The sequence below is a fragment of the Glycine max genome, chromosome 4 (assembly GCF_000004515.6).
Source record: "Glycine max cultivar Williams 82 chromosome 4, Glycine_max_v4.0, whole genome shotgun sequence".
NCBI lineage: Eukaryota > Viridiplantae > Streptophyta > Magnoliopsida > Fabales > Fabaceae > Glycine > Glycine max.
In genome coordinates, this window is record NC_016091.4 from 16,162,909 (window position 1) to 16,180,397 (window position 17,489).

General features: G+C 33.5%; 3 protein-coding genes across 3 annotated transcripts; 2 read left to right on the forward strand and 1 right to left on the reverse strand.

Annotated features, from left to right (window-relative positions):
* Nucleotides 1–732: 732 nt before the first annotated feature.
* On the reverse strand, nt 733–4,313 carry LOC106798498 (soluble starch synthase 1, chloroplastic/amyloplastic-like). Its single transcript, XM_014775093.1, has 6 exons — nt 4,243–4,313; nt 3,837–3,975; nt 1,776–1,838; nt 1,096–1,220; nt 887–953; nt 733–810 (listed from the first exon to the last, which is right to left on the reverse strand). Exons 1-6 carry the CDS (start codon nt 4,311–4,313, stop codon nt 733–735), a joined length of 543 nt encoding a protein of 180 aa, XP_014630579.1.
* A 4,499-nt stretch (nt 4,314–8,812) lies between these two features.
* On the forward strand, nt 8,813–11,598 carry LOC100815389 (uncharacterized). Its single transcript, NM_001252851.3, has 2 exons — nt 8,813–8,869; nt 10,227–11,598. Exon 2 carries the CDS (start codon nt 10,561–10,563, stop codon nt 11,422–11,424), a length of 864 nt encoding a protein of 287 aa, NP_001239780.1. The 5' UTR covers nt 8,813–8,869; nt 10,227–10,560; the 3' UTR covers nt 11,425–11,598.
* Nucleotides 11,599–14,942: 3,344 nt separating this feature from the next.
* On the forward strand, nt 14,943–16,991 carry LOC102660696 (protein MAIN-LIKE 1-like). Its single transcript, XM_006579077.1, has 4 exons — nt 14,943–15,089; nt 15,218–15,644; nt 15,744–15,832; nt 16,797–16,991. Exons 1-4 carry the CDS (start codon nt 14,943–14,945, stop codon nt 16,989–16,991), a joined length of 858 nt encoding a protein of 285 aa, XP_006579140.1.
* The last annotated feature ends 498 nt before the right edge of the window (nt 16,992–17,489 follow it).

The window sequence follows — 17,489 nt, forward strand, 5'->3', positions numbered from 1 at the left end:
TCAGGACCATCTTAAAAAGTCTGTCAGACCTTGCTTTCTAAGATGGTTCTAATGTGATAACCGTCTTAGAATGTTAGCTTTCTAAGACGGTTGATTAAGAATCGTCTTAGTGTGTATGCTTTCTAATACGGCTGTTTCATGACAACCGTCTTTAGAAGGTATATGACTATATATAAAGACAATTGGATATTTTAGTGTACACATTTTTATACTTATTTTATTTTTATAACTAAATTCATAATCACTATTTTATCTTTATAATAATTACTACTTTCGTAAATTATCCACTAATTATTTTTTAAAAAAAATGAAAAAGCAATTAGACACAAAATATCTATTTCCCAGCTGGTCATAGTAAAAATATATTTTTTGGCTAATATTGATCACATCCACAATCTGTTCTTATAAAGTATATTTATAATTGGCAAAGTTACATGTCGTTACATTTTATCCAGGCATGTACAAGCTTATGGGAGTTTTTCTGGTCACTGTATTAAGCTTACTTTCTTTTACAAATTTAAATTATTTCTAATCACTGTATTATACTTAGTAATCAGCAATAAGAAATCTCTAACTGCCATGATTCACAACAAGAAATTAAAATAAGAGGCACGCTTATTACACAGGTTCCATTTTTTTTATTATGCTATAACTATGTTAATTTCACTTGGACCAAAGTGTTGTAAAGTTTATTAATAAAATATGACAATTGGATAATTGAAGAATAATAAATCAAAGCTCATGGACAACATACCCAGTGCTTTCAGCTTTACTTTCTTCAGTATAGGGATTCAAATTATGAACAGTATCCTGTACAAAGAGAAAAGCATATCAAGGCAAAGAAATCATGTTGCACTAGTCAATTGTTTATATTTTATTGACTTACTCTTAGCCCCTCAGTTTCATGAACTACAGGTATAGTTCCATATCTCATTGCATACAATTGATTTAGTCTGCAGGGCTCAAATGCAGATGGCATTAACAGTATATCACAATTGACCATACCTGGAATACAATAAGAAGCATAATTGATATAGATATAGTAAGGAAATTTTGAATGAACTGCAAGTGTCCTATTCATAAATTTTGGATTACCTTGCAGTTATTTTATGAGATATTGGAACATTGAATCCCACCCAACCCCGAAATTTATCTTTATAAGCTGATTTTGTTGCACTCATCCAATCTTCATAAATAGAGTTTCCTAAACCTAGCATAACCTGGAAAAAAATAAGGAAAATAACTAGCCATGAAAGAGGGTCACAAATATACAACACATTCCTCAAAACTCAGAAGTTATACTTACATCCATCAATTAGAATTTAAGGGGCCTCAATTACTCTCAAATGAAAATATTCATACAAGGAGGTTAAATCTGAAGAATGATCAATCACATGATTTTTTTATGGCAAGTATCAAGTTGTTTAAAATTTATTTAGCAGGTATATTCTACAACATCTCAAGATATATTTTATACCCTACCGATAAACACAACCTACATTTTGACACCACCATGTCTAGGGATTTAATTAGTTTTTTTTTTTGGATAGGCCAGGGATTTAATTAGTGATTGACACATCATGTGTTTATAGAACACATATACAAAATCACTTACAAACTGAACACCATCTTCCATGAGCTCTAGCATTGCCAACCGAATCAGGTCAATACCTTTCTAGTAGTCCAGTCTTCCAATGAATCCAATCTACAAGTTTCGGCCAAAGTCAATAACAGAAAGAGTGAGCAGAATTTTGCATTGCAGATAACAAACTTACCATTGGATAATCAGGCCTCACTGGAAGACCCAATTCCTTTTGCAACAAAATCTTGCATTTGGCCTGTACATTACATATAATTACAATAAGACAATTTCAGCTAATGAGATACAAAGGAAGGTTGATAAAGGGAAAAAGTGTAAAGCAACCTTCCCCAAAAGGTCATCAATAGAATAGTTGGAAGCAATATGTTTATCACATGACGGGTTCCATTCAGTGGCATCAATTCCATTTGTGATTCCTAGTCAAAAATAAAATTGTTACAAGTTTGAGCATTAAGGCACATCATTCAATAAAGAATTAGTTTTTTGTTTTGCGTTCAAATTCACATACATTGACTCACAAGTCACAACTACTTGTACAATTGATAGCATAAGGCAGCTTCATGAGGAAAAAAATAATGACGAGAAGCATCGAAAGTTTTAGTGCTTGAAAACTAACAATTTCTTTTCTACTGAAGTAGTGAATTTGTGAAATCGAATTGGGATGTTATTCTGACAATTAAAGGGACTTTCAACAATTTTCTATTCAAAATATAGACCAGTATCAATACAACAGATTCTATGACACCAGTCAAGAATTCCAAGCAAATACATTACCTAATTGACTAGTCCAAAGCAGTGTTAGCATTTTATCCAAATGCATTACCTAATTGACTAACAAGTTATCTGAACAATACTAGTTGATGGCAAAACAAAACGGAAAATGAATTGAAGCCTCCTTAACTCTAGCCCATTTCCCCTTTTTGCCCCTCATCTTGTCTATTTTATGTTAATGATTTGCCACCAATGCGACACTTACCCTGTGTTTCGATGAGATGAAAAAAATGAGGATAGAAAATTTTTAAAATTACTTCTCGAATTTTCTTTCCTCTAAACTTTTCTTTCTTCTTTTTCTTCAATCAAGCAATAGAATTTTTCAAATTTCAAAAGTTTTAATTCATCTCTATTTTCTCATTCCTTCCAAGCAATAAACATGGTATTATACTTGAATGATCCTAACACCAATGAATAAATCATCAAATTAATTTCGGGGTGTAGAAACTAAGGCATGTTAAAATTAGTCACTCTAAAATAACAATTAATAAAAACTTAGCTGCGGTGTTGCAGAAAATTGGAAGTTGGACAGGGTTCTAAGCATTTTTGATGGGGGAAAAATCTTGCAATTAGATATACAAATATGAAGTCTTCTAATCAATTCATTAGAAGACTTCTAGCCTCATTATTGTATCAAATTTGTGATACTAGTTATTTGCCATCAAATCCAGTAAACATGAAATATTGCTTTCAAATAGGATTTGATTCACAATAGAGTAAAAGAAATACTTATGATATGCACTGACTGTTAAATTGAGAAGAACACAAGGTACTTGTGTAACAAGAATAGAAAAATTTGTTAATCCCCCTATTGATTAGTTTTAGTAAGTTTACATTGAAATAAAGCTACTTTTATGGGTGTCAATGTCCAACAACAACATCAAGCTTAAATGCAAAACATATAATCTGAAACTTTAATGGAGATACGCATTTGCACCGAAGATAATTATTTCACCCAAGCTTGAATATTGCTAGAAGATTTACAGTTGCTTTAGGAGTATAAACCACATGTTATCAACACCAAAATATCAGTCATAAATAAATCTTTGATAGGATGAGCTTCAAACTGTATGCTTTAAGAAGAAGAAATATATATAAAAATTAAAAACATACCACTGAGAATACTTTTTTGACTGCTTAATAAATCATGTAGACCACATCCACCTTCACTGGTAGTTATCTCCTAGGTATAGCCCTGGAAAAGAGAGGCAGATCTTTATGCATTGCATATCATTACATAGTAAATACAAGTCACTAATCTTCTACAAAAATTTTAATTTATTATGATATCATACTATCATAGTGATGAAAAGTTTTATGTTTTGACTGATTAACAACATTTTAAAATTAGTGTCCAATATGAGGAACAAAAAGGATACCGAGAAACAAAGAAATACCTAATATTTGACACAATAAAACAGAAGGAAGTAGAATATATAGTTTGCAGAATTATGACCTTGCTTACTGTAACAATCCGGTCAGCTATAACAACAACACCTTTTAGAAAGTTGACAGCTTCTCCCGTGTCAAGAGAATGCGTCCTTGCCCACGTAGGGAACACCCATCCCAGTGCTCTATACCATTCTGGAGGTAGCCCCAAATTGCTATATGTAATTACAGGTCCCACTCCTTAACATATAATTTAATCAGCTTCTTTGCTGATATAAAAAGACTAAACAACATAAAGATGTGAGGTACACCATCTAAGAATTTATGACAACTAATTCTGTAGGTTATTACTCACTAACACAAATTAGAATCTTTGATATGCATGCACAGCCACAATCATGTTCAAATCGTTAATGTTGGTATAAGAACATGCAACTAACAGTGTTAACTGGATTAAATTAAAAATTACCATGAAAACTCACCTATCAGCTTCATCCAGTATTACTATCTTGTGCCTCCCCAGGCTCAGTGTGACTTTCTTCTGAGCAAACATCTTGATCTTGTTCCTCACAACATCAATTCCTCTATAACCAAAAGTGAAAGGATAAATTAACAGGAAATCGTCCAGAATTGAAAACTGAATCGAGAAATTACAAAAACGTACCTATCATCTGAAGCGTTTAGTTTGAGACAGCTTCCTTGCAATTTGGTCCTTCGAGAAGCTCGTGTGTGAGAGCGAGAATGCTAGTGGGTTTGTCGGTTCCAGGAGGACCCTAAAATGGGAGGGTTAGAAATTATGATAAAAAATTGAGAAAGAAGAAATAGTTAATTTAAGGGGTGAAATGAGAGACGTACAGATAAAATGAGATTGGGCATGTTGTTGTCGCGAGCGATGACTTGGAGCCTGGAGACGGCGTCCTCGTAGCTGACGATGATGGCGACCTTGCTGGGACGATACTTTTCTACCCATGGCACGTCGTAGCCGTTGCTTGATGATGACAATGACATGCTTCCGCCGACGATGAACAAAGGGTTTCAGGTTTTAGACGAGAGCGGAGAATAAACCTTCCAAAGCCCAAACCCTATTTGCCTAAAACCACTTCAAAGGTTCATCACTTGTTATTTCAAACGGCATGTTCTTTGCTAGTTTCTTTGCCATTGGCAAAAGTGCATATTCCTTTGGGTCCTCAGGTTTCTACACTCTGTTATTCGACAACGACAATATTCTTCACCTTCTTTACGATGGTCCTGAAGTTTCTAGCCTTCACTGGCCAGATCCATGGCTGGCATCTTGGAACACTCATTAGGATGCAGTGCACGCTCGACGGAGTAGTGAAGTGTGCCTTACAGCTCTTGCGATGTTTCTTCTCTCTCCCTCTCTCTCTATGACGACAATGAGAATAGAAGAATGAGGGTAGAAAGAAAACTGAGATTTAGGATTGTCCAAGCTAGCCCAATTAAAACGTGCCACATCAGCATGAGAGAGTGGTAAAATACATGTTTTCGAAGACGGTTTTTAAAAATTGATGTCGTAAAGCATTTTTAAAGTTGTTTTTGAGGAAACCGCTTTTAAAAGGTTACAATTATTTAGAAAAATGCCACCGCTTTACTTACTACATCGATTTTTGTATAACCGCCATAAAACCAGTGTCGTAGAAGGCTTTTTTCCAGTAGTGATTATTTATTTAATCTATTTTGTTATTAAATCATAACAATTGAATTTGATTTTCAATTTGAAATTTCTTAATCATTTTTTGTGTGTCAAAATCCCTTAAACTACACTCATTGTTTTTGTCCTGCTAATTTCAATTTCAATTTGAAATCATTTGTTTGTAAAAAAAAATCTGATCTCTTTTTCTCTCTTTATTTTGCTTATATTTTCAAAGAAAAAAGTTCTAGGAATTTTTGAATTAGTGATAAATTAAAAATTAAAAGATCTTTCATGTAGTTCTTTTTTTATTTAGTCATTGGTTGGTTGAAGAATTGAATTTCTTAATGATAATTGAATTTCCTTGAAGTAAACTAAGAATAGAGAATTTTTGTTTATATTTTTAATGATAAGTTTCTTCAACTTATTAAATATATAAAGAAATCAGATCGATAGAGTGACAATGGTGAGCTTGAGATCCTGAATAATGGACTTTTTCATAAAATGAATAATGAAATCTATGCATTTAAACTTGATTTATATTTAATTAATTTGCTCTTTGAGAGACTAGGTAAGTAGGGTGAAAAGGGGAGCAAAGCAAAACAAATTTGTTAGATCCAGGATGTACCTTTTTTATAACATGAATTCCTCTATAATGTAATTCAAAATTAATTTTAAATTATTTTAAAAAAAAATGAAAATTGAAATATTAATTAACAGTTTACATTAAATTAACTATTAACATTAATTGACGGTCTATATTTGAATGATCCTTTAACATAATTTTTTTAGTAACACATGTCCTTAATCTTCTCCAGATTAATATGAAATTAACCCTTTTCATTAATATCTACAAAAAAAATCATCATTTGTTTTCATAAATTGCAAAATTGCAAGGAAGCTAAGAATGATCCTAAAATATAATTATTGTTTGGTCTTTGCACTTAAAGGATGGTTTTTATGATTACAAAGTGATTATAACTGTAGATAGATCATTATTTTTTTTGGTTTTTGTAAATTTATGTATGTTTACACTTGCATAGTATTTTTAACATATTTTTTATGTTTGTGTACATAATAATAAAAAAAATATTTTTTTTAACTTGATCAATACATTTAAAGGAATTAAATTTCAATTAAATTATTGAAATACTTATGTACAAGTGGATTACATATTATGATGAACATTACGTAAAATAAATTATGCTATATATTAATGATGGAGTAAAGTGAAAAATAATGAAACAAAAAGAAGATAACTTATCAAGTTTATATATTATATTTTTTTTAATTTGAAAAGTATGATTGATAAAATAAAACATTATTCAGCTTCTTAAGATATAAAATTATATAAATATTTTTTTAATGGGTCGGTCATATTTTTAGAAGAGAATATTGTAAAGTAATTTAATAAGAAAAGAAAAACAGTCATTTTATAATTTTGACCGAAAATATTTTGATATGGTTAAAATTGATTGTAACTTTTTAATATATATAATTTTATATCATAAAAAGTTAATATGTTTTTTATATAAAAAATAAGTTAAATTAAGAACTTATTAAAGACTATTATTGACTCTAAGATATTAGAATTCATTTAAAATTTCAGCGTAAATAATTTCTAATAACTCTTTCCTTTGGCGATGACAATAGATAAGGGTATTTTTTGAACATGTTTTTTAATGTATTCTCTTTAACATGCTTTTGACTATGACAAAATAAAATAGATTTATGTTTCATGTCTTATTATTTTTATAAAAATATATTTATTTATTTTTATTTTTTTTGAGTTTTATTTTTTTAAAATAATAAAAATATTACTCTCCTAAGAATAATTTGTTCCATGCATTGCACTGGAACATGGGCACTTTTATATGAGGTGATGCTTATATTTTTTTATATCAAAATATCCTTATTTTTTTAATTTGAAAGTATAAAAAATATATATTTTTAAACTAATATATAATCTATTTATACTATCATGATTCATATTTGTATTCATCTATCACACAAATAATTATATTTTAGCAAATCCATTGAGTTGATTAATATTTTTATAATCATTTGTTTTTTAATGTCACGAGACTCTTAGATATTTATATCTATTTTAATGTATATAATTTTTATATTAATAATTTTTAAATTTCTGTTATTTATACTGTACTAATTCATATTTATATTTATTTGTTTTAAGAGTATTCATATTAGAGTAAATCCATTTGGATGATTTTTTTTTTATAATCATTGATTTTTTATATCTAGAGATTCTTAGATATTTCTATGTATTTTTAATATATACAACTTTTATATAATAATGTTTAAATATCTTTTTATATCAAAATATTTTTTTTTATTTTAACAATATATAAAATATATTTTTTAAATTATTATATATTCTATTTATATATGTGCAATTTACGGCAGAGTTAATCGATTTAAGTGATCTTTTTTTTTATAATCATGTTTTTGGAAGACAAAAGAGTATTCCATTATATTCATGGATGAAAATAAAACCCTAAAAAATGTAACAAAATTTTAGATGTGCTCATAAAATTTTGCTCTAGGCATATAAATTTGAACATTTAATTACCGTAAAAAAAATCAAATAAAAATTATCATATTTTTTTAGCATATGTTTATGCTTATTTTTATAATTAAATAAATAAAATTTAAATAAAAACAGTCAAATTCTCTTTTTATCCATTACACGGGTTAAAAAAACTAGTTTACTAGGTACTTAAAGTTCTCTATCTATTTGGAAATGTTTAGAAGAATATTTTGAAAAAAATGCGAGGATAAATTAGTGAGTATAATACTTAAATTATAATTTTTTAACTATATTTTAATTTATGGGAGAAATTTATATATATTATATTAAAAGGAAACAAAAATCTTGTGGGACAACAAACATTACAATGCAAATTAGGTTGTATATATATAAACACATACAACTTCACCTATAAAAGTAATTGATAAGGATGGAAATTATATCTCATAAGAAGTGACTCCCACGGTTGATATGAAAACCTTATTAGTAAGTGATCTATAATAAATCTTAAGATCCAACCCATTTAAACTTTTTTATATCCGAAAAACACACAACTTATAAAATATTTATATACTAATAAAAATATATTGAAAGTGATATTTCCAACATTGTTCATTTATTATTTTGTCAATCCCCTAACTTATTTTCCCTAAAATAAATTATTCAATTTGACGTAAAAAAGGTATTCAATTTCACATTCAATAAATCCAAATTTTGAAAAAAAAAATCATTTAATTCTTAAACACCACTTGTAGACAGTAGTGTAACTCAGTTTTTAATAATAAAGCTTGGGAGTTAAACGACGTAGTATTATTCGGGCGTTTATTCTATAGCCCTGAAGATGTGAAGTGAGGATAGGAACAAAATCAAATTGAGAACTTTTCTTTTCCTCCTCTGTTCTTCTGATTTGAAGGTAAATTTCAATTTCTCATCTTTATTTTCTAATTGCCTTCCTTTCTTTGGTTATGCTTGTGTGTGTAAAGTCAAAATCTCTACCGTTTGATCTAACTAAGACACCCTTTTAGCACAAAGATAATCAGCTTTTGTTTGATTTAAAATACTGTAGTTGTTTTTCAAGTCCCAATTTGATTACTTCCCCTTTTTATCTATTTATGTATATATTTTTACTCTTGTTGTTTTTTCTTCTTTTTATTTTGTTGTTGTTTCTTTCTGTATATGATGTTTTTTTTTCCTAGCTGTGGCGTTGTTGATGTCTGCTCTGCTAGCTTGAAATTTTCAAATCTTTTGGATTTATCTGTCAATGACCATTCCTTTTTCACTGGTTTTCTTAATATTGTCTATCTTTCCACTTGAAATGTTCTTTGAAACATTGGCAAAAATTCATGGGTGCTAGAAATATGTCTCGGAGACGCCAGATTTTGTATTCTTATGGTGGCTTTAGTTTTGAGATAGAGTCTGTGAGTTGTGATAATATTTCTTTGTGTTTCATGCTTTCTATATAAGGCTTGTCATGAAACACGCATTAGTTTGTGACTGCACACTTATCCTTCAATTTGAAAACCATAGGCTTCATTTCAACTTGATGTTGTTTTGTTTCATGTACTGCCTTTTTAATTCTAAGCTGACAATGGTTATTGTGCTTCCTAGTTCCAACTAGTTATAGAATGGTTATTCTTGTGTGAAAGCAACTATGTTAGTTGTCTAGTTTGTTTGTATTGCGTGATAAACCGATCCATGGAAAAATTATGCTAATATACCTGAATCTGTTCAAAATGGTTTTTGAAAAAGGAGGGATCATGTTCAATTGGTTAATGACTAGCCATAGGATTATGGGTTTAGTTCATTTCTGAGGAAAGGAATATGAGAAGTGGGTGGTAATGACAGGAGAGAATGGATATAGCTAAAATAATTCCTCTCCATTGTTTCTTTTACTGCTTGAGATCAATTGGAGAGAGAAAAAAACAAGTTTGGGGCCCTCAATATAAGAACTGATGGTCTCCTCTTATTTTTTTCTGTCCTATGGTTCCATGTGACAGCTGCGAATCCAAATTTCTAGCATTTATAGGGTGTGCATGTGTTCCCCTATTGATGTAATGTGTTTGGTAAGATACTTTTGTTTTGATGAGCTATTCTGTTATAGTTTGCATGAGACAATTTGTTATGCTTTATGTCATTTTGCTTGCTTTTCTTGTGTTTGGCAAATGCCTGTGCAGCCTGCCTGATTTTTAATTCTCTGTTGTATCATGCTTATTTGAAGCTTAAAATATTATGTTGCTTGGATTGTGATTCGTATTTTATTGGCATTGCAGTTTGTCCATGAATATTTCCTGTTATATCTACCTTGCAAACTTGCCCTTGAGACTTTAGTAACCTTGGGATATAGAGGAGGATTCAAATGTTGCTGCTTCTGCAAATGTTTCACTTCAAATGAAAGCAGACTTCTTATAGATTATTTCATTGGTCTACCCCACTTGAGACTTGGACTGTGGTCATGTCTCCCATTAAAGCTATTTTATTGCAATGAGTTTTAGAGTTGCTGCTATTACCTTGCTGTGAGGGCATGTATGTTCTAAACTTGGAGATCATTTCTGAATGAACACAGGATTACAAATTTAAATGTGGTATTGAAACAGTTCGGTGGCCATGTCAAAAATACCTAACATCAAAGCAGGAGGCGTAAGTACTACAAAAGATATATTTGTTTCAGCTGTTCGTTTTGCCGTGTCTATTGAGGGACCATGTTTTCCATTTGGAGATGAGCTGCGAATCTCTGCTCAAGAGCAAATTGACTACATGCTAGGAGAAGATGGAGATACTACTATCATCATGTCTGATGATGAAGTACAATCAGTAGTAAGAATGGGTTTTTATAACATCATTCATTCATTTGAAATGGATTTGTCTTCCTTGCTTTTGGGCACTACCCTTGAGCTTGAGGGTGTGTATGATAGGATAATGAAAAGGGTATCTGATCTTGAATGGATGTGTAATGTACTCCCAAAGATGGATTTAATGAAGAATTTTGTTTCCGACTGGTCGGCAATCTCAAGCAAAATTTTGGGGATCATTGAAGACAAGAAGCTTGACCATGTCATGTGGGGGCTGAAAGTGAAATTGATAGAAGTAGCATGTAAAGTTTTGGAAGCAGTTGGTTATGGTAGCGTGATTCTTCCAGCTCCGTGTCGGGTGCAATTGCTAAAGACCTGGTTTCCATATGTTCGGAAGATGAAGCCTTTATTGGATTCAAAAGCCGTTGAGGAAACTGGTTTTCCTTACAAAATGGATGAAGATTTGTGTCAGGCCATTGAGGGAGCAATTGTGTCACTGATATTGACGTTGCCATCAAATGATCAAGCAGACATTTTGGCAGACTGGATTAAAAGCCGGGAAGTTGGATATCCTGACTTGAGCGAGGCTTTTGAGGTATGGTGTTATCGAACCAAATCTGCCAAAAGGAGATTAGTCGAAGATTTAGATGGCCAAAGTGATGCTGCTGTCAGCCCTTGAGTTTGGTTCTGAAATACTAACCTTTGTCCTTTTCTTTTTTAAAACTTAATTTTGGATAAATTTAGCTTCAATTGTAAGATTAAAGTTATCATGTATGATGGAGGTGTTGATTCCTTTTCTGACTTAAGCTGAATGAATTGAGGTACTCAATCCGTCCACTTTTTATTGATTTAATTGTGCTTAGACAACTATCTATTGAAAGTCACAGACTATAAGCATATCTGAACACATTTGGCTATTAAACTTCCAGTGACTCACCAATCATTTTACATTGGGTGCACAGGGTAGTTCGGGATCAATATTTTTCATTTATTAATATTATTCGTTGTCTAACGAGGAGTATATTTATACTTTCCTTGTATGTGTTTGTTTTATGGTAAAAGATTCCTGACTTGGTGATACAAACCCTTTTCGAGTAAGGGAGAACTCCAGAGAAATTAGGAAGAGGAAGGAAAATAGAAAACTAAACTCAATTCATTCTTCACCAACTTTCCAGCAGGTTGTGTATATATAGCAGCATATTGCACACCAAGCTGCTATGCACACACACTAACAACAAGCTAAAACAGATTCCTAACAAACTCATTCTAGATATTTTTCCTGTTATTATTTCCTATTTTTAATTACAGACGCTAATAACAATCCGTTTGGGCCTGTCAATAAGAACTGGGCCGTAACACCTGGCTTTGTCAATTGACATGATAAGGGTATAGATTCTGTTGTCTGCAATGAGAGCTCACGAAAGGCAATCACATGCATATACACTCTTGACATCAGTATTTTAAGGTAATCTTTAGTAGGTTGATTGTTAATCAAATTTTCGTTTTAAATGTTATCTTTAAGCATGATCTAAATGATGGGGTTGTTTGATTGACACTTAATTTTTCCCTTGGGCTAGTAATCTAAAAGGGAGTATATGAGATATTGGAAAGTTTTTTGGGCACTAGGGCATAACACTCGGAACCAACAAAGAGAAACTTGGATGTTGACTCGTGAACTGGATATCCTTTATGTTGGTCTCATGTTTGTACACTGGCGAGTGCTGCTAGGTGCACCCAACATTTTTGTTGGTGCACTCAACAGTTGACGCAAAAATACCTTTGTACACCTGGCTTAATTTTTTTTATTTTAAAAATAAATGGTTCATCTCTCTCCTTCCCTCCCTCCCGCGTTGGCCTTCTTCTTCCTCGTGATCCCTCACCATTTTTCTTCTTTTTGCTGGCGTGAAGTGGTTTCGGTCTCCTTCCTCACCCCTGACCTCGCCTAAGTCGCGTTCTTCTTCCTTTCGTTTTCTTTGCGTGAAGTGGTTGCTGGTTTCAGAAAAGCTTGACCTTGGTCCTCCGCGCCGCGTTCCAGCCATAAGCGTCGTCTTCTTCCTCCACGCCGGGAGTCTGTGTTCTGCAATCGTGGTGCTCGTTGGTGTTGAGTAGCCCAGGCATTTTGAGGGTGGTGTTCTCCCTCCGCGTCGACATTGTCGAGGTAAGCAGCTGTTCGTCTTCGATTGTCGGCGTTTTTATTTAATCCGTAAGCGTTTTATAGGTGATCCGTAAAAACTGGTTAGTAGAAGTGAAGATTATGGATCAAGTTGATCCGTAAGCTTCTTCCGAATCAACTTGATCCGTAAGGTGGTTGATGAAATTTACAGATCAACTTGATCCGTAAGATGGTTTATGAAAGTTACGGATCAAGTTGATCTGTAAGTTTCATCTTTAATTTTTAAAATTGGGAAATATTTAAAAAATAGTGAGTTTTTTTGAAATTAGGATTTAGGGTTAGTTTGTAATACTTTGAAATTTGGGGGATTATTTGTAGAATACAATAACATTTGAATTTGGTGTCTTTTTGTTCTGAAATTTGCAGGTTACTGATTAAGTTGGTGGATTGAGTTTCTTTCTCCCAAGGTGTTTGTTTGGAGTCTGGATTGTATGTACTTTATATATTATAATTTTTTTTTTCAACATTGTGCATTACTTTGGTAGAAGATTAAATAATACCTGTAATTTGGATGATTCTTATTAGATTGTTGTCACAATTTGGTTTGTCAATTTAGCAAGAACATTATTAACTGCGATGTTGTATATTATATTCTTGGAACCTGATGGAGCTTTTTTGGGTTGAATTAAATTTTACTATGGACACTACATTTTTGGTTTACTATGCACAGTATATTTAGTTCACAACAATTTGGTCATCTTGGCCTAGTTCAAGTTGTAATTGAAGGCAATATCTTGTGAGGAATGTGTGTCCCATAAAAAGAGTTTCTTAAACATGCTAAACCAACCCTTCTTAACCATTTAACAATATCACATGGACCAACTTTAGTTTCTGTGATCTGAGAAAATGCTCATAAGAATCCTTTCTTATATGGCAAATATTTTGGTGTTTAGTTATCTAAAGGTCCCAGGTCAGCTTGAACAAGTAGATGGGTGAAAACATAGATTTAAAAGCGTATACTAATTGTATAGTGTTAGACTGTTAGTCAATGTTTAGTAAAAGTTACTTTTTGTTTATTTTGACCTTAGTAGTCACAACAGAAATAACATCTGATACAAAAAACAACATGTGCATTGGACAATCCTTTAGGTCCTGAAAAAAGGTCTTGAGTCTTGACCACTTAGTGACGTAGATGTTTTAATATTATTTCCAAGATTAGTCTTATATCTTCTATTATTACCAATGTCTTTTGTAGTTGTTGTTGTCATTTAGAGTAAGTAGTGAAGCAACCTAATTGAGTAGCAAGTTAGGAAAATTGTTTTTGATCCAAAGATTAAAGTTAGCTAACATGCAAGAATTTGTTAGACCTTTATTTGGCAAGAAATTGTTTTTGATCCAAAAATTGAATGAAGCACTTATATGAAGCTCAATTTGAGCCAAAATGTTTGAGGTTGAGTGTTCTTTGTCTATTATATGATAGCTTTTAAATCTAAACATTAGACTTGTCCTAAAAAGAAGGAACAATGTGCAGACTTTGTCATAGAAGTAACTTGTTATAGGCACAAATAGTTGTTACAAAGACCAAAACATGCACATGAATAAAAACTTTGGTTTTGAGAGTAATTTTAACATTAATGCACACAAATGAAGATAATTAAAAAAATGATGAATGTGATGTAACATCCCGGTATTTTACATTCCCATCTTATGAAATCCTGACAACTTTTAAAATAAATAATTGAGTGACTGACAGCCCTACATTCAATTAAATGCTGACAACTTGCATGACTTTGAGTCAATGAAATTTGCAATAGACCAATGAAATTTGAGTGAATGAAATCAGTGATGGAATTTGCGGTACTCATTTGCAGATCATGGTTAGGACCAGAGGATTAGGTCGTGCCTTAGGTCACGTTACTGGCAGAGGTGTGGGCAGAGGAGATCGTGATGATTTCGATTATGCTCCGCAGCATCGATGACCTACCGCATCCGCACGGAGGCAATGAGTACCTGTGACTGCGACACACGATGAGCCAGTGGTCCCTGTGCCAGATGTAGAGGCTGACGTATTTTCGAATGACCCGATGGCACCAGTTGATGTAGAGGACACTGGGGCAGACATTCCAGCAGACACAGGCGCGCAGGCTGCTGAGGATGAGCATGAGGGATTTCCGGGTGGTCCGAGTGACCCATTCGTGCTGACCCAGTATGCAGATCACGTTGCTTGCAGCGTATGGACGGGAGATGTATTTATAATATTTATTTTTAGTTACTTGGTAATTATACTTTATGATTGAAATTAGTTTTCCTTTAAATGATGATTTTAATGAATTTTGCGTTCCTTTATACTTCAATTCAGAAGCGTCCTGAGTTGAAGTTATCCTCTCACGGGAGGAAGGTCCATAGTTTAGGCAGGCCTGTCCTTGCCATTGAGGGACTAGTTGCTGGGACAAGACTATGTCCTCTGATCGCGTGTTTGGTAGACACTAGCGATCGGGGACTTTTGTCATCGTTTGTCGAGCGATGGCACCGGGAGACGTCTAGTTTCCATCTCCCTGTGGGAGAGGTGATGATCACGCTGGACGACGTCTCCTCACTTCTGCATCTGCTCGTGGCTGGCGACTTGCACGCCTTTCAGCCCTTGCACGTGGATGATGCGGTTCAGATGCTGATGGACTTATTGATGGTCTCTGCAGAGGTTGCCAGGGTTGAGACAGGGCAGTGTCGTGGACCATACATACGCCTGCAATGGGTACATGATATCTATGAGTGCCAATGCGAGGCAGGTCATTGGACAGCTGTGGCTCGCGCATATCTTCTTCATCTTCTGGGTTGCACTCTGTTTGCTAACAAGAGTGCAACCAATGTTCATGTTGTGTATTTAGAGGCCCTTCGTGACCTCAGTCAGACCGGGAGGTACGCCTGGGGAGTAGCTGCGCTGGTGCATATGTACGACCAACTGAACGATTCTTCTGTCAGCAGCAGCTGACATCTTGGCGGTTACATCACACTACTGCAGGTAACAAACATGTTTTTCATTCGTTGAGGTTCAATAATGTTTAACTTTAAATTTTGTTAGACTTTCATTATTAATGTTTATCATTTTGAAGTTACCTCTGTAGTTACGGGTGGGAATAGGCCAGGCCAGGCTAGGCTTTGAAAGGCCTGAGCCTAGCCTACGATGAATCTTTGAGGCCTGAGCCTGACCTATAGTCTATCAAAGGCTTTTATTTTGGCTCGGCCTGACCTTTTTAAAAGCCTGGCCTGGCCTGATAGCCTTTTTAAAAGCCTTCTTCACAATAAATATTTAATATTTTATGGAGTAGGAACGTAATAGGAAAGTTAAAAAAAAGGAAAGTCAATCAAAATAATGAGGAATATAAAAGGACATATGACTCACACCTAAATTGTAATTAAAGTCTTTGATTATAGGAATAGAAGTTATGGAGCAGTAATGTGTCATCAAAGTCTGATCGTTTAAAAAAAAATTAATTGTATCCAAAAAATAATATTATATATATATATATATATATATATATATATATATATATATATATATATATATATATATATATATATATATATATATATATATATATATATATATATATATATATATATATATATATATATATATATATATATAGATATATATATATATATATAGAGAGATAGAGAGAGAGAGAGAGAGATATATATATATATATATATATATATATATATATATATATATATATATATATATATATATATAGGCCGTCCTATCAGGCTTATAAGGCTTTTTAATAAGCCTAAGCCTGGTCTATTTAATTTAATAGGCTTTTAAAAATGCCTGAGCCTAACCTTTTAATTAAATAGGTCAGTTCAGGCCAGACTTTATGTACGCCAGGTCGTAGGCCCCTGTAGGCCGGCCTGGCCTATTCCACCCCTATCTGTAGTGCTGGATATACGAGCACTTTCCCTCAGTCGCGAAGTCCACTGCTGATCAGGACTACGGCGAGGATTCACCGCGTGCTTGTAGGTGGATTACGACGAAGAAGACCGTGAAGAACATACGTACACCGGCATACAGGCAGCGCCTAGACCGACTCCGGATTCCGGATGTCTGTTGGATCCCATATAGGGAGCACTGATCGGTCCAGGACTTCCATTTGATTTCGTGCTATTTCGGTCTCCTACGCTGGGGGCTCGTTGCTGTGTATTACCGACCAGAAAGGGTCATGCGGCAGTTTGGATACACCCAGACCATTCCTGCTCCGCCTGTCGATTCATGGGTGTCGTATGATGATATACACAACAGGTGGATGCACTACCTGGACCATATGGTTCTAGCAGGTGAGGTGTGCGCTGTGCCAGGTCAGTGTGCCAGCGACTACATGGACTGGTTCTTTCGCATCTCACATCCTTTCATGACACCAGGCTAGGCATCATATCCTCTGCCAGATGGTCATGCTCCGCAGCCCCGAGTCGTCCCTCAGGCCCCACAGACAAATATCCCTCACGTGCCGGAGCTAGGAGCACCGTCAACATCTGCGAGGCCCGCTTTGGAGGAGCCTAGACATGCAGTGGTAAGTAATACTAATAATTTACGTCATTTACGTCAATATTTTCATAATAATTTGTGTGATCTG

What these genes read in the sequence shown, in the direction of transcription:
- LOC106798498 (XM_014775093.1), bottom strand. Translation starts at nt 4,313, where the DNA reads ATGTTTGCTCAGAAGAAAGTCACACTGAGCCTGGGGAGGCACAAGATA. An exon ending in ATACTGGATGAAGCTGATAG is followed by an intron (nt 3,976 to 4,242) that starts GTGAGTTTTCAT and finishes AATTACATATAG; the next exon opens with CAATTTGGGGCTACCTCCAG. An exon ending in TAGCTGACCGGATTGTTACA is followed by an intron (nt 1,839 to 3,836) that starts GTAAGCAAGGTC and finishes TGTAATGTACAG; the next exon opens with GCCAAATGCAAGATTTTGTT.
- LOC102660696 (XM_006579077.1), top strand. Translation starts at nt 14,943, where the DNA reads ATGGCACCAGTTGATGTAGAGGACACTGGGGCAGACATTCCAGCAGAC. An exon ending in CAGATCACGTTGCTTGCAGC is followed by an intron (nt 15,090 to 15,217) that starts GTATGGACGGGA and finishes ACTTCAATTCAG; the next exon opens with AAGCGTCCTGAGTTGAAGTT. An exon ending in ACCAACTGAACGATTCTTCT is followed by an intron (nt 15,833 to 16,796) that starts GTCAGCAGCAGC and finishes CCCTATCTGTAG; the next exon opens with TGCTGGATATACGAGCACTT.
- LOC100815389 (NM_001252851.3), top strand. Translation starts at nt 10,561, where the DNA reads ATGTCAAAAATACCTAACATCAAAGCAGGAGGCGTAAGTACTACAAAA.